This window comes from Primulina huaijiensis, chromosome 1 (genome assembly GCF_012295235.1).
Source record: "Primulina huaijiensis isolate GDHJ02 chromosome 1, ASM1229523v2, whole genome shotgun sequence".
Taxonomy (NCBI): Eukaryota; Viridiplantae; Streptophyta; class Magnoliopsida; order Lamiales; family Gesneriaceae; genus Primulina; species Primulina huaijiensis.
In genome coordinates, this window is record NC_133306.1 from 25,878,261 (window position 1) to 25,893,922 (window position 15,662).

Here is a 15,662-nt window from a genome sequence, read left to right on the forward strand (position 1 = left end):
AATTTAAAAAAAAATGAGTCCTATATATGCATAGGTAAATCTTGACCATCCATCCTATCATGACGACAATGCCCATAGGTAAGATGAAATAAACCCACATGGCGTGTTCCACGATCCGCTAGTTATTATCGAGGTGATATGAAAATAAATGTGAGCAAATGAGGGTTTAATGGCTTTGGTTGCATGAACAAAGGAAAAGGCCATATTAAAAGCAAATGGCGAGCCGTGTGAAAAGCGGAGTCAGTTCTAAAGATAAAATAAAGAAGCGTAACGGAATCAGGGTCCCACATCCCGAATCACAGCCCTCCATCCTCCGCTCAACAAATATTTCTGGCCGTCCATTCGCCTCTTGTCCTTATTATCTCTGCAATTTTGTTTCTTCACGAAATTGAATGGCTCCATTCTCAATCCCACAAAGAACCAATTTTTCAAATATACTATTGGATTTACCACGTCAGAATTAATAAAATATTTATAATATTGTTTGAGTATCATAAGTAAAATGAGACATGTAATTCTTAAATTTGGACAAAATTGATTCTTTCAATCCAAGAAACTAATTCAAATAACAAATACATTATTTTACTCTTCAAAAGTGAAAACAATAATTAATGAGGCTAAGTTTTAAATGCTTCAACCTTCAAATTTCTTGTTCTGATATAGTATCGATGTCACGTCAATAATTTAATCAAATATATAAAATTTTAAAATTAATGTATCAAAATCAAATTTAAAAAATTTAATGGACTAAAACTAAAAATTGGAAAAAACTATTTTCCCTTAATTTTCTAACTACAAAATATCAATGAGACAGCTCAAAGCCAAAATATAACACGCGCAAACACCAATTCCCACTATTTTACGCCTATATAATGCTCAACAAGATGAATCATTTTGCTCAGAAGCTAAAAACCAATTAATTAAGGAACCAAGAACCAAGAACTTCACATCCAAGAATGGCAGTTGTATCTGCCGATCATCTGGCCTGCGCTTTTGGCATTCTTGGTATCTAAGTTTTTTTTTCTTCTTTTGGTTGATTTATCAAGATATGTCGTGTCTTAAACAAATTTATACTGACTTAGTAACTTTTTTTTTCGATTTTTCGAGGCAACGTTGTGTCGTTCTTGGTTTACTTGGCACCGATGTAAGAACCCGAACACATGCATAATCCTTGTTCGATCATTTGTTTTCGTGTTTCTTGGCATGAGACTATATACATGAGATTTAATTCATAGATGTTTATTTGCAGCTCGACGTTTTACAGAATATACAAGAAGAAATCGACGGAGGGATTCCAATCAATCCCTTATGCAGTGGCATTATTCAGTGCCATGCTGTATTTATACTACGCGTTTCTCAAGAAAAATGTGATCATTCTCATCACCATAAACAGTGTCGGATGCGTTTTCGAACTTTCGTATCTCACGATCTTCATGATATATGCAACAAAGGAATCCAAAGTAATTCATCTAAATAAATTTCCCTTCACCCCTAGTTCTTGATATAATGTTCTTGAAATTTATTTCATTTATATANACAATGGTATTTGGATTGATCATTGCATGCACGCATACATTTTCTCATGGGCAACATAGAGTGGCGATTGTTGGTTGGATCTGTGCTGCCTTCTCTGTTAGTGTTTTTGCTGCTCCTCTTGGCATCATGGTAATTATAAACATCTATAGTAACTCCTAAAAATGTTCGATTTTTTCGATTCGATCTTTCCCCGAAAAGTTTCTGAGGATCGGTTTCATATTTTTCATGCAGAGACAAGTTATAAGAACCAAAAGCGTGGAGTTCATGCCATTTTCGCTCTCTTTTTTCCTCACGCTATGTGCCGTGATGTGGTTCTTTTATGGTCTTTTAATCAAGGATTACTACATTGCCGTAAGTGGAGAAATTAAAATTCCTTACATAAAATACCTTCATATATACTTCATATTTATATATATTTATTTTATTTTATTTGTATGATTTCATAAACAGGCACCAAACATTTTAGGGTTTACATTTGGAATCACCCAGATGATTTTGTACATGGTGTACAAGAATCCAAAACAGCAGATTTTACCTCACGAGCCTAAGCTTCAAGATTTGAACATAACCATGGAATTTAAAGAGCTTGATCAACTTCAACAGGATTCGAAATCCGAATCCAACGTTCAAGAACTCGAGATCGTTGTTATTGATTATTATGAACAAGTCCCTGGGATAATTGTAGTCCAGTCTAAAGAACCCAATGCCGTAATATAATGTAATGAATCTTAAAAGATCTAGAGATTATTATTATAACTACGTACAGTTATATTAGTGTGATTTTGATTGGTTAATTATTATTTAAATTATGCAAGTTTAAAATTCTCTAATACCTAAGACCTGATTAAATTTATATATAATAAATTTAAGTTTTAAATATATGCACGAACAAATTCATAAAAGCAGGTAAAAATAATAATTTAGTATTTACGTTTATTAGAACAATTTTCATTATTTCAGCTTGGTTTATGTTTTGATTTATTATTTCTCCAAGAACAAGTGCTCCTAAATCGTCATTATATTGTTTTTTTTAGAAAACAGATATATGTCAAATTATCTTACTTTAAAATAAACTAATATATTAGTAGGGTTTTTGTGAGACGCGGTCTCCGTGAGACAGGTCAACCATGCACATATTTACAATAATAAGTAATACTTTTAGCATAAAAAGTAATATTTTTTCATTGATGGCCCAAATAAAATATATGTCTCACAAAACTAACTCGTCTCACAAAAAATTTGTGATAATATATTAATACACGTACTTAAACGAAATATAATATCCTACTTCTAAACTTTAATCATTATTGTTGTAAAAAAATGATAATTATTACTACCACATATTATTAAAAGAAAATGAATTTTTTGCCTTCGGTTCGAAAAATATTAGCATAAAAAATGAATATACAGATACGCAATACTTGAACAGATATGCTAATATATTTTATTATTAAGAAGAAGCACCTCCTAATAATCACATATATCTCTTGTGTTTTATCATTTTTCCTAAAATACCCCTACATAAATAACCATATTTAATATTTTTATCTTTTTTTTACCAATTTTCTAGAACACCTATCTCATTCAATTAATAATATATCAAAATAGTTTCAAATATTTAAAATTAATAAAATATTTAATTATTATGTATATATTTTATATAACCGTAGAAAAAATATAACAAAATAAAAACTGAAAAAAAAAACTTAGAATAATAAAATATCAAAGCGCAAAATAATTATATTTTATACAAAATTTGTTTTACACAAAATGTTTCAAATAACCATGTTTTGTATTGAAATTTAATATACATGCATGCATACATCAGGCGCCAAAAATCACTAGCTATAATTATATTTGTGTGATGCTCGATTAGTTTGGAATTAGGTATGTCCCCCTAATCACTATTAAGCCCTAATTAACACTAGTGTTCCATGGCACGCCATACGTGTCATATTAAACTTTTTTGTGTTAGATAATTTTTGTGTACGAAAATATAATTATTTTACTATGATATGGTACTTATAAATTAGATAAGATTTACTGAGATAGTTTGTACTCTTAGATAAATTATAGATAAGCTGAATAAAAAATCGAAAAAAGATAGAAAAATTTACAAAACTACTAATAAACACACACCAACAAAGTTAGTTAACAAATATTATGAAGGATAAAACTGTAAAAAAAAACTTTGGTGTCATATTGACGTACCAAATTTAGTTAGTATGAGATAATAAGTTTAATAATATAGTATTGATTATGATTCAACAAGGCAAAAACTTGTATGAGACTGTCTCATGGGTCATATTTTATGAGACAGATATCTCATTTGGGCCATCAATGAAAAATTATTACTTTTTATTGTGAATATCGGTAGGGTTGACACGTCTCACAGATAAAGATTCGTGAGACCGTCTCACAAGATACCTACACTCATTCAACAATTACGATGTTTTTTCTCCTAGATGAAAGAAACAATAATGAAAAACAGAGGGGGGAAAAAAGGTAGGAAGAAAGATCAACAATATATGTGTTTTACATAAAAGGAAACATCGATATCTAACTTAGTGGCTGCCGTACGCGGTTCCCATGTTCTTACATATAGGAAATTGAGGGAGAGAGTGAAATCGCTACTTTAGGAGCATATGTCCCTAAATAGTGGCTGATAGGAAGAAGGGATTGAAATAAAGTTTTCGAATTTAGGAAATTAAACCATTATAGGATATATTAAAGTAAAGAAAAACAATTCAATTTGTTGGGTTTTTTTTTTTCAGGAGGCCATTTCTCCACTTCCTATAGATTGCCCCAAGGAGGTGGGGAAAATAGTTTTTTCTCTCAAGAATAGCAGGATCATAAATGTATTTTCCACTTAAAGATAATGTAAAAACGATCATAATTGAATGAATATATCTGATGAATAAAAAATAAATATGTGACTCACTCACAATCAAATCAACATGTACCACATTTTTCTGCAAACGAAGCTCCAAACTATTCACTATCTGTGAGGTAAATATCTGATCGCCGGAAGGAATCGAAACTATGACTCCCAATTCTATGACCTCTAGTATGATCTCTAATCGTTTGACAAATATCTTGGATATAAATGAATGTGTAACACCAAAATCTAGCAATACATACGTATCTACACCTCAAATACATATCCAATATTTAGAGAAAGATTAGGAAAGTTTCATAAATTGGGAGCGAGTTACGTCTTATTCTTGAAAATCCTGCCTAGAGGAAAGGTGAAAATAGTACTTAACCGAATTCAATAATTAGAGATCCATCTTTCAATCATTTTTCCTTTTTTGTCTCAAATCTATTCAAAGGCTAAGGTTCCTGCTTTAGGTAGTTAATTATCATCAAATGTTTGTTTTTAGTACTCTTTCTTTCAAATAGAATGATTTTCGTATCTTACAAATCAAAATATGCGGAGAGTCGAATCCTTGACTATCTTGTATATTTTATAGTAACTATCGATACGCTATTGGAGTGGGAGGGCAACAGAACTATCATTCTTTGGAAAACTTTGAGCTTTGAATTTTATTCAGTAATCAGGCGTGTGTATTTTTTGTCTACGAAATAACATAAATAATCGAGAGTATGTATCTTGTGAGACGATTTCACGAATTTTTATCTGTGAGACAGATCAATCCTAACGATATTCACAATAAAAATTAATACTTTTAGCATAAAAAGTAATACTTTTTTCATGTATGACCCAAATAAGAGATCCGTATCACAAAATACGATCCTTGAGACTATCTCACACAAGTTTTTGCCAATGATCAAATATTTGACAACATCCTTCTATGTGGTCAAAATTTTAATTATACCTAATACTTAATTTTTTCCCCGCCGTGGAATTTTATACACGGCAACGTTAATGAAATGGGTAGGTGCTTCCGAATAAATATTTCGGCCCAATATTAGTTGGGCCTATTTTGCGGAGGCCCAAAACCAAAATAACGAAAAAAATGAAATCTTCGTTCTTATTCGTATGCCCTAGTCAGTGAGCCCTAGAAAACAATGGGGGGATTCTCGATTTAGAAACTAAATCGTGGCTAGCCAAACCCTATTTGGGCTCATCTGAATTAGGTTTCGGATCCATATTGCACTAATCTCTGGTTTGGCAATCGTGATGAAGAAAGGTGGAGGTAATTTGGAACGCAGTGAAAATAGAAGCAGGAAATTTGGCGGTCATGAGTCGATAAATAACAAGAAGATGAAGAAGAATATGCAGAGATTGGGTGGCAATGGGGGCGGTCTGTCGTTGGAATCATTCGCGAATGCTAAAACTAGAAGCGGCAGCTATAATCCTTCCTTGATCAGTATGCTGCGCTTTTCTCTTCCTTTATGGCTATGTTAATTTCTTATTTTCTGTCGTGATATTATGTGAATGTCATGGTAACTATGGAGTGCTAGTGTGTCCTCGCACTCGGGTTGATGAATTTTTATTGTGGCTGAAATCTTTATCGTTGATGCATATTGAACTCATTTTTTTGGGGCAGAGTGGTTTATGCGATTATTCTTCTCCTTGATTTGTTCGGTGAGTATCTGGGTCTAGGAACTGGGGTATTTCTTGTTGATGAATGGTTTAGTGAATCATATTAGTCCAAACAAGTTGTTATAGAATAACGTTCGATTTGAAGTATGTACAAATGAAAACTCTTTCTTTTTAAGTGCTGAGGTCTAAAAGCAAGTTCGAGTGAAACCTCTTAATGGAAGCATCCGATCATTCCATCCATAATGTCACATCAACAATTAGGTACGATCTAGTTATTAAATCATCATGAACAGTGTATATTGGCACAATTAGATTGTTGTACAGTTGTGGTGGTCAAATCTTTTAGAATAAGTTATGAGATATGTGCAAGTAAATTAGTTCCATGAAGTGCTGAAGCTTGGCGTGCAAGATTCTGTGAGGTTGTTCTTTGATTGACGGATTTTGATTTCAAATTCCACTTGTTTGAATGGACAAAATTCAAATGAATTTCAAATCCACCATACTTGATGTAAGCATTTTCAGTTGTAGTTGTGGTTGATTTAAAATACACCTAAGACGGGTGTCATTTGAAATTCATTGTTCAAATTGTTTCTCTTCCAAATTTTGTGTTTGATTATTAGCTTGTCACTATATCTTGCTTATCCAATTTCTTCTTCTGTCTTTTCTTTTATCAGAAAAACAAAGAGAATTCTATAAGAATGCTAAACACTTGAGAAAATTCAAGAAGTCCTTAAAGCAGCTAGAGCAGGAGAATGTTCCTTCCACCACCATAAGACCATTTGAGGTATGAATTTGGTTTATTCATACATCTCCTTTTTCTTTTGGAGTCTGTGTTATGTTCCAGGGTTGAGCCATCGGGAATGCCTCAATTTTTCTAAGCCAGTGTCGAAATGTAAACTGCGGAATCCTAGTGGGCAAGAGAACTAGAATACTTCATATCTGTTGTTGCTTTTGCTACTCAGACCCAAACATATTTGATTGGTAGTCCATCTGCTCTCGTCAATATTTATGATTTTCCTCACAGGGAGGAAATGAAGCCAAGGAAGGTGATAATGTTAACCGGCAGAAGAAGAAAAACACTCGTTGTGCACAAAGTCTTCAACAACTGTATGAACAGAAGCGTGGGGAGGACGAGAAAGCCAGGGCAGAGCGGGATGCAGTGATTCAGGTAAGGAAGCAAGAGATACAGCAAGTTGAAGCACGAAGAAGAGCTCTAAAGGAGAAAATGTATAAGAAAACGAAGTCAGGCCAACCCGTAATGAAATATCGAATCGAGCATCTTCTGGAAACAATTCAAGGTTCCACAAGCTAGTATTTGAACTTTGAACCCTTTTTATCTCTTATTTATTTTCTATATGAATTTCACTTAGGCAGTAAAAATGTTGTAGTTTTATTGCTGAAACATGATATTTTATGTCTGCAATGATGAATCCCTTCACTGGAAATGTTGTGTTCAATACGAGGGAATTTGGCTTCTAATTGATAAACCAGCATTTGCATGTAATTTTTTTCTGAAATATAACATAACATTCATCAAACCTAACTACTATAAATAATTTCCCTTGTTTTAGTCGATTGTATTTGTAGCTTTATAGTAGAAGTGAATACATTTTTAATTCTATTTGCGCTTTTTCCCTCAAGCTCCCGCTCCGCTCCCCAAAGCCTGACATAGATTTGGCTTTGCTGTCTAAGTAAAAAGTTTATCTTACTTTTGGGGCCCTTAGATTTCATTGTCCCCAAATTGGTGCAAAGTGTGATTCGACATTAATAACTCAAAGACCATATATAGCTGCAGTCCAACTACTACTTCAAGCTATGTATATATTCTCGAAAATGTAGTTGGTAGGTGAGTTTACGATGTATTTTATAAGGTGATTAATCGATCATCTCATTTTAAAATAAAATAAGATATATTAATTAATTTCGTATTTTTTATTTTCAAGTGAGATAGAGATGTAAGTTCAAAATTCATCTATTACATGTTTATATATTATTTGATGTTAGTTATGATGATTTCAATTTCACCCAATAATTATTCTTTGAAATCTATTTTATTTTGTATAACTAATATGTAAATAATTAATGTATAAATTTAAGATTTGATATATTATTTTATTGAACAATAAAACTATAATTAAAATCCATAAATTTCAAATTTACTTTCTCCACTTACGTTTAGGACAAAATTAAGACTCGACTTTTGTTTGATTTGATGCACATATAAGATTCTCAATTTGCAACGTTTATTAGTTTATTTTTGTTTTTATTAGGTGTTTGAAGGTTGGTTTGTAAAAATGAATAATAAAATAAAAGAATGGCATGAATAAAAAGAATACTTGACTGAGGTTATATATCAAATCAACTATTTATACTTAATCTAAAAAATTTAAAATTTAATTTGTATACCAAATATCACAAATATATATGCTCACCTCTTTCAATCTTCCTCAAAAAATTTCCATGAATTGAATGGAGAGTCATACCTCATTTTTAAATTTAAAAATCACCCAATAATGTAAATGATTTATTTTCCAAAATATTTTTATGACAAATAACTTCATCTTTTTGAAAAATTTAACACTTTTAATTCCAAAAACCTTAGGCAATTTGGCAATTGTTTACTAAATTAATCTCCACTTACTTGATAAGTCATCGTTGAATCGTACTTTGAAAAGTATTGAAATAAAATTCCATATTTCTTGTTGCTGTTCGGACATGGAACTGTAATAAAATTATGCAACAAGACTACAATAAACTAATTCGAATGAAAACAAATGTAGTTGGAGAAAGTCTTCCAAGTTTGAACAAGAAAAACAGCATAGTTGAAATATGGTCTACAAAAACCAGTTCTCGACAAGACAACTCGCTCTTGTTCACCCAATTTCCCAAAATAAAGAAAGCTATTATAATTTTAAAACAGAATGATTTCCTTTTAATAAACCATTTAACATTATTCATGAATAAACAGCAAAAATCTTAGGAAAATATTTAGATAGAAGGGTGTTCGGTTTATGTTTCAAGGATAACTGAATTTAGTATTGCTCCCATCTACCTAATTCATACCCTCTGTCACAACCATGGCAGTATTTTCCTTTAAAATAGAACCGTAACAAAATGATGTAAAAAAAAACCCAACCATTTCTTAAATTCTGTTTCGTTTTCTTACATAACGCTAATTCAGTTGATCAAATTTACAAGTATAAATAAATAAACAAAATCCACGTTAGATTAGTCCTTTTTTTGTCAAAAAGAGAACTGAATTGGCTCTGCAAAACTGCCATACGATTTATTTATTAAAGTTGTATGTTAAAAGAAATCACGAGCCAACGAAACGTCTGCATCGAATAGGCAGAGGTCAGATTTCCCTTTTCTTTAACACACACTCTCTCTCTCTCTATCTCACACACACACACACACAGAGACATATATAACACGTGTGTAGGGTATTGTTATGTTGGGTTATGTTACTGTCAATTTGTCCGTATCTGACTTTTTCCCTATCTGATTCACTGTCAAAAGGAGGAAAAGATCAAAATTATGCAATAGATTGAATAATGTGTGGTTATTATTAATATAATTATTATATAGATTCATTAAATTGACTTTATTCTTATTTAAAATCTAAAAAAGTGCCAGTTCGAGTGCGCCATCACTTGCTGGTAGTGTGGTATGGACTAAAGTGGTCTTCAGGTGGTGTTGTAGAAATAATTATAATTAATTTTATTATATTATATATAAATATGTGCGTGAATTAGATTTTTAAAAAAAATCTGTCCACATTTACCCACCCAACTCGCTTCTTTTCAGTATCAGTCCCACATGGGCACCGCAGAGGATGCCATTTTCTCTCAATCTTCGAAATTCCAAGTTGAAGAATGTCGGAATTCACTAAATAACAGAATTACCGTGAGATCATCTATAAATAAAAGTAAACCTTATGAAATTAATAAGAGAAATGAATGAAAACCCAGTAAAAAAATTACAAATTTTTTGGTTCTAAACAAATGTAAATCAGCGTACCAAAAGATTGCACAAGTCTGCCCTCAGTGTACATTGATGAAGTTGGGAGACAAATTAAGTAAAATTCTCAGTTTTTATTAGTAAACTTGAGGATGCGAGTCAATAGCAGATGATTTTGCATGTACCTGCTTCATTCGTACCCAAGAATTTCATTTTTCCACAAGCTTCGTTGATTAAGACTCTGAATCTTCGTTCATCGTCCAAATAAAACCAGGCATGTCGAATCTTCGTCCGGTAATAGTCCGGTATATGTAGAGTTTCTCGACAGGGCAGGTTTCGGGCCTTGAATCAGGGGGACCTCTTTCATCTATAACTTCAACATTGAGCTTCGGCATCTTCTGACCGAGAAGTTTGCATGCTCCAAAACTCACCAAGCAAGAAGACATCCAAAGGGATCGCATTGTCTCCAGCTTGGAGGCATTAGCCAAAAGTGCCTTGTCCCCAAACGGACAGTCTCGAATCTCCAGTTTCCGGAGGCTGTCGCACCCTGACAGTATATGATGGAGGCCCAAGTCGCTATCCCCAGCAAAAGCTATAGAAAGCATCTCTAATTTCTTGGCATGGGTCCCAATATATTCAAAAACTCGATCCGTAAGGAGGCCCGACAGGGATAGGCGTCGCAATTCCTTACATCTCCCCACGATGGCTCCAAAACCAGTATCAAGGGGTTCGTAGGTTAAGTAATCAGGAGCTCGGGGCTCAATTATGCACAATCGGAAGCGTATCATCTTGGGACAATTTCTTGCTATAGAAACTAATGCAGCATTAGACATCTGGCGACAAAAGTAAAGAACAGATTGAAGCTTTGGGCAGCCCTCTGAGACATAGACGAGCCCCTGTTCTGTCAAAGAAACATTAGGTTCTCCCCCAAAAGGGTCTGAAGGGAACACCCGAAGTTCATGCAAATCCTTGCAAGATGAAGCAAGGGCTTCAAGGCCACTGTCTTCAATGTAATCCAGAACCTGAGCATGACAAATACACTCAAGATTTGATATTCGCAATGCAAATAAAATTTCAAATTGTACAAAACTAATGGCCTCTGGCAGTTGAGAATTACGTAACCTTCGAAATATTTATATTCGGTTACTGATGCAAATTATTGCAACTAAAGAAGTAGTTTCACTTGTGTTTCACTTTCTACCAACACAACTAAAAATGTAATCATTTAAGATTTCACAATCGGATAATTAAAGCTTACGAACAGAATAGCACGACATGAAGCAGGTAGAATTACATACCCATAGACGCTGTAAATTTCGACAATGACTAAGAAGCTTAAGAAGATCAGAACTTTGAACTGTTGCATAGCTTAAATTCAGAGATGTTATTCCTGAGCAGGTAGAATATATAGCTGGAAGATAAGCTGGTGCCACATCCCAAAAACCAGACAAGCCTTTAATATTCTTACATGCAGAGAATGCTTCTCTCATGTTACAAAAGACATCAGAGCGTATTTCAGCTGAATAGATGCCAGTGCCCAATTCAACCAACTGAGGTGCACGGCGAAGTAGATTAGGAAGCTTCTCAAGGGGTACAGCACGATTCAGCCGTAGTGTCCTTAGATTAGGAGACCGTTCAACCAAACGCTCCAAGGTCGAGAAATTCACCTCAGAGTGCAAGCAAGACATGTTAAGAGACACCAATGAGGTGTAGTTTTTTGGAAACTGACTGAGCCAAAGCCAACTCAGGTCCTCTACTTCGCTTTCCCTCAAGTCAAGTTCTCTGAGATTCCTGCATTGAAATAACACAAGGAATCAAAATAGGGAAGCCACAAGTATAATAAATTATTAGACTCGATGAACAAACTGAAATATATAAATTAATAAGAGACAAATTAGAAAAAATACGACAAAAATCACATTTCTCACAGAAGTATTTCCTTCACCATTACCTGCAACAAAAAACCAAGAAAATAAGTATTCTACTTCTTCTTTTCTTCTGTGGGATCTAAGATCCGAGGGCCGACCCATTTTTTCTACCCCATCATCATAATTATACAACCACAGAGTTTTAGCCGAATAAACTCAACATCGCGAGTAAAACCTATAGTGGAAAAAAAATATAATTTTTATCCAGCAGCACTCAAACATTGCAGGAAAAGACAGTATGCTCAAAGATGAAAAGAACAGACAGTCTACCAAAGAACAATACAAGTCACAATATTTCAGAGGAAAAGAACAACAAAATATCCATCGGAGTAGAAAATCAAACATGGAACACAAAAATGGTTGCCAGATCCACAAGTGTAAAAAGTTTCTTATAACAGAGTGGTGGACTTCCAGCAGAGAACTCCGAATAAGATGGGATCCTATCAAAAAATTGCTAATGTAAAGCCAGAGAACAAACCATACAGAGAGATTCAGATATTTCTGACACATTCCCCGAATAAAAAAGGGAAAAAAATTCCAAAATCAACACCACGGTCTACAATCAAGAAGAGCGAACAGTAAAATCAATAGTAAGTCCACAACCAGACTTAGCAAAAGAAGGGGCAAAAAATGCACTCTGAACTCCATGAAAAGTACACAAATCTCAGATTCAACTCAACGACACAGCAGAAAATCATAAGCTTAAGTTCAACGGAGATCAAAATTCCAAACTTCATCCACCATTTCAGCTCAAAAACAACAAATAACTCGCTGTTCCATCATAAAATAAACAAAGTACGCCAAAACAAACAAAAAAATAGCACTATATTTCCCAAATAATCACCTGCAGCTAGCTGCAATCGAAGCGAGACCTTCGGTCGAAAACCCCTCACACGACGAGAGCACCAAGACTTTGAAATTCTTAAACGATTTGGAGATCAGCTCCAAACACTCATCCGTCACCACCATACGCTTCAGCTTGATCTCCTCGAGTAACGGGTAAGCCACGGACATCGCCGCCACCCACGGATAGAAATACGCACCCCAACCGTCCGGGACGAGGTTGAAATCCGCAAAATGCGGCTTCCCCTTCATCTCCAGAGCTTTCACCTCCGGAAACCTCCGGATCACCACCTCCGGCGAGACGGCGTAGCAATTCCCTAAGAAGATACGGCTGCGGCACCACCGCTCGATCTCGTACCAAGACTTGCACACCAGCGAAACCGCGTTCCGATCTCTGTCGGTGTTCAGGAACGAGAAGACGAGCTCCAGGACCTCCTCCGGGAAAGAGTACGCCATGGGAGGGGAACAATGGTAATTTTCCCGTGCCTGGAAAGCTAGAGAGAGAGAAGAGAGGGTATACTGTGAGGTGGAAATGGATTGGGAGGCCAATTGTAGAAGATTAGGTTTTCGTTCAAAAGTACTTAACCTGCGTGTGAGGTTTGCATTTAACTAGGGTTCATTTGAGGCGTGGGAGTTCACACGTGTGTTTGCTCGATCGTTTTTTAACCGTTGGATTTACTGGGAGCTTTGCCCCCATAAATTTTGTTATTACCTGGATTTTATTTTATGTAGTGATAATTTTTTTTTCAATTATAACTTCCACTTATTTAATTAAAATTAATTTCATTTTAGGAAATAATTTGATTTAGATTCAGATATTTGTATATTATTTTTTCAATTTTTATTAACTAATTCAATCCCACAGATATTATGATGTCTTCTAATGATTTTTTTACATGAAAACATCATACAATGCAAAATATTAATATTTTTTATAATTTGTAATTTATTTCACATCGACACTTTAAGTTTTGATTAAGTTTTTTATTTCGATACTTAATTGTAATTAAAAAAACCACCCTANAGTCCAAATTTAGTTGGTAAAATATGAAAGTCGAGAAGCGATTTAAAAAGGAGGGTGTTGGAATGGAGGGTCCCGCAGGCAATACAAAATTACAAACTGCTACTTGTGGCTAAGAAGAATGAGTTGATGTCGTATTTTTATTTGTATGGTATAAATAAATAATTTATATTATATCTAAAAAAATATTTTAATTATTTTTAAATTTAAAAATATGTCTAAAAATGATAGCTAGAACTCGTGAATAATAAGTTTATTGGAATATGAAAGAATAGACATTTTTTACTATTTATTAAAACAAAAAAACTCGTTTAATACCGTCTTAAGATTTCTTCCGATTCAACTCAACTCATAAAAAGTTAATTTTTATATTAAAATATAGGTAAAAACTTGTGTGAGACGGTCTCATGGGTCGTATTTTGTGATATGGATCTCTTATTTAGTTCATCCATAAAAAAGTATTATTTTTTATGTTAAGAGTATTAATTTTTATTGTGAATATCGGTAAGGTTAACTCGTCTCACAGATAAAGATTCGTGAGACTGTCTCACAAGAGACCTACTCTAAAAAATATGACTCAAATCAACTCGTCTCACGGATATAAATCTGTTAGTCCGTTTCATAAAATACATAATTTTATTAAAATAACTACTCTAAGTTATTGATATATTACTATATGATAATATATAAATATTCGTACTACATATTAACCATGATTTTGTATCAACAATCACAAGGTCATTGGGAAATTTACAAATCATATAAATGTGTTTCCCAATGATTATTCTGAAATAATTTTAATTTAATTGTGATAATAAATAGATATTTGATATATCCCAAAACACTATAAAATATTTATGAATTTAGTCTATATATATACACACACACACACAAACTATCGGTATATGTATTTTGAGGTCAAACTATAAGTATATTGAGAAATTTGTTTACAAAGTTTAATCTTCGATACTTGAAAATCCCCGATGAGACTATTTAGTAACATTATTATTAATCCCATACAGAATGCCATATATTAAATTTAAAATAAATTAGAGTTTTCATATTATTTAAATATGTTTTTCAATTCTAACTTGTGTGTTAGGGTGGCATCAATTTTTTATCTCGAGCCAAAATATACATTATCGAATGTTTGTCATATTATCAAAAGTTATAATTAGTGATAATAGTACAATTTCAATTTTTAAAATCGTAGAATGTATCGAACACCATGTATCGATCACTTGGCTCATAGATACAATTATATATTCTAAGCAAAATACTTTAAATTAAAACAGAGTCTCTGAAGTCCGATATATANAATATTAGAACATTGATTGATATGCCCATGCATGGCTCTCCGGGAATCTCTCTTGAGATCCTTAAGATTAATACATTTATTATATGGAAATTTTTAGGATAATTATCATTTTCAACCATGATATATAATTATTTAGTGAGATTATGAAAATATATATATTTAATTTGTACATGCAAGTAAGTGCATTTATTTATTTTATTTTAATATTTATTGTACATGGTATTTCAGTAAACGACAAATAAAAGGCGGTGGCTCACTTTAAACTGAATGTATAATCATCACTTAATTAACATTATAGTCCCAATTATGCAACTGTTAATCCCAGCTATTAGCCACTAATTTTGATAGGAAAAAGAAAACCCGAACACGTGATTGAAAAGAGTTAAATGTAATTATATTAATTATTAACGTTAATTAATTACCTCGTAATAATAACTGCTCAAAAAGTGGACTTCAACTAAACTTGCTCAACCTTAATGATGGGGTCCTCGTTATAATATATATATATATATATATATTTAAAAATTAATTTTCGATTTACATAAG

General features: G+C 33.0%; 3 protein-coding genes across 3 annotated transcripts; 2 read left to right on the top strand and 1 right to left on the bottom strand.

Moving 5' to 3' along the window:
- Positions 1–874: 874 nt before the first annotated feature.
- LOC140969394 (bidirectional sugar transporter NEC1-like) lies at positions 875–2,295 on the top strand. The gene is made up of 6 exons (XM_073430757.1): positions 875–1,005; positions 1,108–1,144; positions 1,250–1,461; positions 1,505–1,665; positions 1,768–1,887; positions 1,987–2,295. Exons 1-6 carry the CDS (start codon positions 957–959, stop codon positions 2,251–2,253), a joined length of 846 nt encoding a protein of 281 aa, XP_073286858.1. The 5' UTR covers positions 875–956; the 3' UTR covers positions 2,254–2,295.
- Positions 2,296–5,535: 3,240 nt separating this feature from the next.
- Positions 5,536–7,533, top strand: LOC140989443 (uncharacterized). Its single transcript, XM_073458646.1, has 3 exons — positions 5,536–5,870; positions 6,721–6,830; positions 7,071–7,533. The coding sequence occupies exons 1-3, from the start codon at positions 5,681–5,683 to the stop codon at positions 7,356–7,358; spliced, it is 588 nt and encodes a 195-aa protein (XP_073314747.1). The 5' UTR covers positions 5,536–5,680; the 3' UTR covers positions 7,359–7,533.
- A 2,430-nt stretch (positions 7,534–9,963) lies between these two features.
- LOC140989449 (protein TRANSPORT INHIBITOR RESPONSE 1-like) lies at positions 9,964–13,326 on the bottom strand. The gene is made up of 3 exons (XM_073458650.1): positions 12,779–13,326; positions 11,305–11,797; positions 9,964–11,028 (listed from the first exon to the last, which is right to left on the bottom strand). Exons 1-3 carry the CDS (start codon positions 13,231–13,233, stop codon positions 10,240–10,242), a joined length of 1,737 nt encoding a protein of 578 aa, XP_073314751.1. The 5' UTR covers positions 13,234–13,326; the 3' UTR covers positions 9,964–10,239.
- Positions 13,327–15,662: the final 2,336 nt, after the last annotated feature.

Coding starts and splice junctions, on each gene's coding strand:
- LOC140989443 (XM_073458646.1), top strand. CDS start 5,681: ATGAAGAAAGGTGGAGGTAATTTGGAACGCAGTGAAAATAGAAGCAGG. Junction 5,871..6,720: donor CTATAATCCTTCCTTGATCA/GTATGCTGCGCT, acceptor TTCTTTTATCAG/AAAAACAAAGAGAATTCTAT. Junction 6,831..7,070: donor CCACCATAAGACCATTTGAG/GTATGAATTTGG, acceptor TTTTCCTCACAG/GGAGGAAATGAAGCCAAGGA.
- LOC140989449 (XM_073458650.1), bottom strand. CDS start 13,233: ATGGCGTACTCTTTCCCGGAGGAGGTCCTGGAGCTCGTCTTCTCGTTC. Junction 11,798..12,778: donor TCGATTGCAGCTAGCTGCAG/GTGATTATTTGG, acceptor ATTTCAATGCAG/GAATCTCAGAGAACTTGACT. Junction 11,029..11,304: donor GAAATTTACAGCGTCTATGG/GTATGTAATTCT, acceptor TGTCATGCTCAG/GTTCTGGATTACATTGAAGA.